The following is a 6000-nucleotide window of genomic DNA, read 5'->3' as shown; positions in this document are numbered from 1 at the left end:
AAAATACTGAGATGCTTATAAATAGGTATTCAAAAGTTTCTCTTGGTCAACATTCTTTGGTGTTCATAAAACTGCATATATTATGATGTATCTATTTATCATATAGTCTTTTCAGACTATACATTCAGTTTAAATTGGAAATGAAAAAATATAGATATTACTATAGAAAGTAGTTATAGAGTAAGTATTGTGATTTCATAGTGCCCAAGGGTTTATGAACAAGATTTACTTATTAAACTTTAAAATAACCACCTAATTCTTTGATATTTCTTCTATATCTACATGTTCCAGAAATTAAAAAAAAAGAAAAAGTTACATCTATAGGCAGAAAATTAACTCTGAGTTGACAATTATTTATGACTCTCTCCACTGGCTGTTCCACAACATATGAAAAGATGAAAAGCCTAGCACTGCTTGGATACCAGCTTAATAAGCAACTTGGAATGCCAGATGCATAACAAGAAATGGAATATTCTACTTTAGAGGAAGAAGACAGAGTGAATAACATGAACACAACTTAGTCTAAGTTCTTTACCCTAATAAAGTAATTATGCATTTGCAAATATTACCAAAAGTAAAAAAATTTATTTTACAGAGTGGTTGGCTTTTGTAATACATCAAAAACTGTCATGTTATCCTTCACTATTCTCACTGCTGCCTCATATCAGTGGTTGAAGTTTCTCCCAAATAATTTAGTTTAAAGTGGCAATACAGGTTTTACTTAATGGATTTAAGTTATAATTAGAAACCAGTTTTATATACAGAAAATCCATAAATATAGAACTTTTATTCCTATTTTATCCTAGGGCTATGCAAAAAATTGACTAAAAATTTTTCATTTGGGTCTTTGCAATAAACATGTAAATACATTATTTACAATGGAGATGCTTTCTTACAGAAAGTAAATACACAGAAGTTATTTTGGTCTTCACTAGAATCCATCATTATATGTTCACTTTTGAAGATGATATGATACATCATGTTCACTTAAATTTTAAGTTTCCTGTTTTACACATAATTCAAACAATTATTTTACTTGTATAATTAACGCTTCATTCTGTATTTAAATTTCCTTTAAGAAAGATTCCTTGATCCAGCTGTAGGGAGCTTTAAAATTTTTTTCAAATACCACAAAATTTTTCTGTACAATTATGTGCAATTTTCTTCCTTCTGGCGATATTATAAATACCCGGTCATTTCATCTTCATTGTTCATACCCCAGGGGTAATTCCCAAGTTCTCTCACATGATGTAAGTACCATCTTTGTAGTATTTCATGGACTCCATTTGTTTTGTCATAGCCAGAACATCATGAAATCCAGTACTTAGGCCAGACATATGTTGAAAGTATGCTTCTTTTTCCACTTGAATTGTTAAATTGTTTACTCCAGCATCTTTAAGTATTCCTGTAACCTGTTATAAAAATCCATACATTTAAAAGCATTTAGATTAATGCATTTAGTGCACTTGGATTAAATAATAGATATCACATTTTTTTAAATAGCCACAGATAGTCAATGGTAAGTCCTTAAAGTAATGTTTATTATTTAGCTGGTCAAATATTACATAGGATCTTTTAGAAGGCCAGTAAATCACTGACCTGACATTCAAAGTAGAAAAGGAAAAAGCTACTGTTTCCAATTCGGTAGGTCTAGAATAGGGATACAGGAACTGTTTTGATCCTTATCTCCAACCATGACACATACCTGCCAACTTTATTATTATTATTATTATTATTAACTTAGGACTATATTTATAATAACTTATTTCTTGACCATCTATTGGGAACCAAGGTGGATTACAAATGAATTTTTTTTTTTTACATTAACTTAAGCTTGTCCTCCACATACTAAAACTTGACTTTATTTTTTACCATTTTTGGATATAAAACAAATCTAGATGTAAAAAAATAACTTATCCTTGGACAGCTGTAAGAATGATATTTTTAAACAATTAAGTGACTACTGAGCTGTATAACTTACAATGTGTGCAATTACCTCAACTGAAATTATTTTAAAAACTTAAGATTATTACCTGCTGTACTATTCTTTGTTCCAGCACATCAGATGTCACCTGTATATGAATTGTTCCTGCCACAATACTGGCAGAATGACGCCAAAAATGTGGGTCTCGGTATGATATTAATCCTTCAATTTTCTGTAGCTGTCAAATAAAAGGAGAGGTGATATAAATGGATTTGAAGGCTAATTTACTGAACACAAAGCAGTCTTTTTAGTCCAGAAACCATTATTAAGCTGATTAAAAAAAAAAGCAATAAGCAGACCCCAGAAATGAGAAAGGAATGGGAGGGACAACTAACTTCAAGTAAAGGTGTCTAAAATATTTTGACCTGGCAGTGATGCCAGGGAAGGAAGTTTGGAATAGGAAGTGAACAGGGTTACACAGGTGCCTTTACACCCATTTTCACCGATATAAGATGTACTTTGCCTAGTCTAAACATTGGATACGTTCAATAAACCATGTTGTTTCCTTTATATTGATACAAACATTCCAGTATTGTTATATTTGAGATAACACATGAAAAAGATATCCTTCATGTTCAACAATGGAGGGCTAGTTAAATAAATTATAGACTATCCACACAATGTAACACTACCCTGTCATTAAAAATGTATTAGAATATTTATCAACATGACATAATTAAGTGGGGAAAAATTTACAAAGCAGTACAAAACATTTTTTTGGTCATTTTTATCTTAAAAATATTTTCATACAGAAAAATGACTCTTGAAAGTGTTTCTGGGCTTCCCTGGTGGGGCAGTGGTTAGGAATCCGCCTGCCAATGCAGGGGACGTGGGTTCAAGCCCTGGTCCGGGAAGATCCCACATGCCACGGAGCAACTCGGCCTGTGTGCCACAACTACTGAGCCTGAGCTCTAGAGCCTGCGAGCCACAACTACTGAGCCCACATGCCACAACTACTGAGGCCCACATGCCTAGAGCCCGTGCTCTGCAACAAGAGAAGCCACCGCAATGAGAAGCCCACGCACCGCAATGAGGAGTAGCCCCTGCTCAGCACAACTAGAGAAAGCCCGTGCGCAGCAAATAAGACCCAATGCAGCCAAACAAACAAACAAAACAATAAATAAATAAATAGATAAATTTAAAAAAAAAAGTGTTTCTTTCCAGGTGGTGAAATTATATGTGATTATTATTTTTTTATTTTTTTCTACTTTGAAGCTTTCTGTAATGGATATGTATTATTTTTGAAATAAAAAACTTTCTTTTTTAGTAGGATGTATTAGTCGCCAATTATGAGAAAGTGAGAAAACTTTACTAATTTTATTTATGAAACCAGTGGGTTAAGATGCTATACCTTAAGTATTCAAGATGCCAACTGTTCATCAGCAGATCCTAATTATTTAATATGATATGTCAGGGACTTCCCTGATGGCGCAGTGGTTAAGAATACGCCTGCCAATGCAGGGGACAGAGGTTCGAGCCCTGGTCTGGGAAGATCCTACATGCTGTGGAGCAACTAAGTCTATGTGCCACAACTACTGAGCCCGCGTGCCACAACTACTGAAGCCCGTGTGCCTAGAGCCCGTGCTCTGCAACCAGAGAAGCCACTGTAATGAGAAGCCCGCGCACCGCAACGAAGAGTAGCCCCCACTCACCGCAACTAGAGAAAGCCCGCGCACAGCAACGAAGACCCAATGCAGCCAATAAATAAATAAACAAATAAACAAACAAAACAAATAAATAAATAAGATATGGCAAACCACAAGCTGAAATACATTCTATTTTGTGTTTGGTTTTTCTATGAATTGCCTGTTTATATTATCAGTCCATTTTTCTACAAGATTGTCATTTTCATTTCTTATTAGGTCAACTTATTTAATTTCAAATGCTATTTTAAAAGGAAGAAGACTAGTAAAGAAATTATACACAGTACCTTTTCTAAGGCAATATGTAGTTCTTTTTCATATTCTGGTGGCAGTCTCAGAAGGAGAACCTGACAGGCATCTTTAATCAGTGGGACAACACTGAGAAATATTAATATAGCGATAAAAAGAGAACAGAGGGGATCAGCAATGAACCATCCAAACTGCTCTATAAGAATGGTGGATACGATCACACCAATACTGCCAAGTGTGTCTGCCAAAACATGTAGAAATACACCTACAAGTAAGATACATAAAATATTAAAAATTAAAGCACATTTAATTTAGTTCTTTTATTCATTCTACAAATATTACGAGGTACCTATTATTCACCAGGTCCTCTGCTAGGGGCTGGTACTTCAAAATGACTAAACATGGTCACTTCCATCAAGGAATTCATGGCATAGTGGTGAAGTAAGGATGTGGGCAACTATTACCAGTGTGGTGAATTTTATGATGGTGTCTGAGAAAGCTTCCTAGAAATCATATACATGAGCCAAGTTTTGACATTACCTAAATTATTTCTACTGAAATATCAGAATAGGGAATTCTCTGGCGGTCCAGAGGTTAGGACTCCGCACTTTCACTGCTGAGGGTGAGGGTTCAATCCCTGGTTGGGGAACTAAGATCCCACAAGCCACGCGGCGTGGCCAAAAAAATAAATAAAAAAATAAAACATCAGAATAAATATCTCAACATAAATGATACTTCCCCATATTTTTTTTCAGTACAATAAAACTTCTCAGTTCTTTTATAGTGAAAGTGCGTAATGCACAGTTTCCCTTGCAACTCATATTTACTCAAGTGTCACTATGAAAAAGACTCTATAATTACAATAATTTATTTAAAAAAATTGACATTTATGAACAGTTGTGAGCATTTTCTGTAACAGATGACTTTAGATCTCTTTTTAGTTACAGGTTGGTTTTTTAAAATAAAATTGTACCAAGAACCCAATACTAAACACAAATAAACAATGACAATTCAGAACACAGTTGAAAGGTAGGACAGTATCTGGCAAGGACTCACCCCTCATGTTAGCATTCATGCCTCTGCCTGCAGATCCGTGGCTGTGACCGTGCCCATGGTCACTGTGTCCATGCACATGGTGTGAATGGCTGTGATCAGATGAGTGACAGCTTCCTTGAGAAGCTCCATGGGTATGGTTATGGGCATGGCTAAAGGCACAGATACCAATAAGGTTTACTATCAGCCCTCCAACTGAGACTGGCTAGCAAAAAAGAAAAGAGAAAACCTTTAAATTTGTAATTAAAAAAATAAACTTCTTATTTAAAAGTTATTATGTAGCTATATATGTTTTTTGGTTTACAGTTTTGAAAATATTCATAGTAAAACCTCATTAAATTCAATAAGAAAATTTTAAAAGTGTGAATTTTAGAATATTTTAGAAGAAGCATTTAACTTTCAAATACCAAAGTGTTGACAAGTAAAAGGATTTAGATTTGCTTTAACTAAATGATTAAGAATAAAAATGTACTTGATTCAGGGTTTATTAATAAATGATGCTAAAGTTTTGTTTTGTTTATTTAAATAAAGAGTTTGAAAGTACTGCTTACTAGAGCAAGTATACACTGTACCTGAAATCTCATTTATATTACTAGGTAAATATCAATACTTTAAAAGGCAATGATTGTAATTTACTAATGAGTGGATTCCAAATAAACACACTCTTACTGTTTCTTAACTACAGTAAAATTTCCCAAAGTAAAAAAAGCACAGTGGAAAAGCATTTTTTAAAAAACAAAGTAAATGAGATTATCTTGACTTAATGGTGCCACAATAACACCCCAAAGGATCCTTACCCTTGATTATCCCCTCTTACAAAATGATTTTGAATAGTAGCTCTAGTTCAGGGCACTACTTAATTTACATACATCTACAATTTCTCCTTTAGAGAAGTCCATTTGTTTTATTTTTAATTATTTTTAATTTAAAAATTTTTTTAACATCTTTACTGGAGTATAACTGCTTTACAATGGTGTGTTTGTTTCTGTTTTATAACAAAGTGAATCAGCTATACGTATACATATATCCCCATATCTCCTCCCTCTTGCGTCTACCTCCCACCCTCCCTAT

General features: G+C 33.9%; 1 protein-coding gene across 2 annotated transcripts in view; it reads right to left on the bottom strand.

Moving 5' to 3' along the window:
- Positions 1 to 563: 563 nt before the first annotated feature.
- Positions 564 to 6000, bottom strand: part of SLC30A5 (solute carrier family 30 member 5) — a 28598-nt gene continuing 23161 nt past the window's right edge. For both annotated transcript variants that reach the window (XM_082373487.1, XM_082373488.1), the window contains exons 13-16: positions 4933 to 5134; positions 3915 to 4141; positions 2034 to 2162; positions 564 to 1412 (exon numbers count right to left, since the gene is read on the bottom strand). In XM_082373487.1, the coding sequence (XP_082229613.1) occupies positions 1242 to 1412; positions 2034 to 2162; positions 3915 to 4141; positions 4933 to 5134 (729 nt within the window). In that variant the 3' untranslated portion in view covers positions 564 to 1241. The remainder of the gene's footprint in view (positions 1413 to 2033; positions 2163 to 3914; positions 4142 to 4932; positions 5135 to 6000) is intronic.

This window comes from Balaenoptera borealis (assembly GCF_965194805.1).
Source record: "Balaenoptera borealis genome assembly, chromosome: 2".
NCBI classification, from domain to species: domain Eukaryota; kingdom Metazoa; phylum Chordata; class Mammalia; order Artiodactyla; family Balaenopteridae; genus Balaenoptera; species Balaenoptera borealis.
The sequence above is the reverse complement of the archived record's forward strand: the minus strand, read 5'-3'. Positions and strand labels throughout refer to the sequence as shown.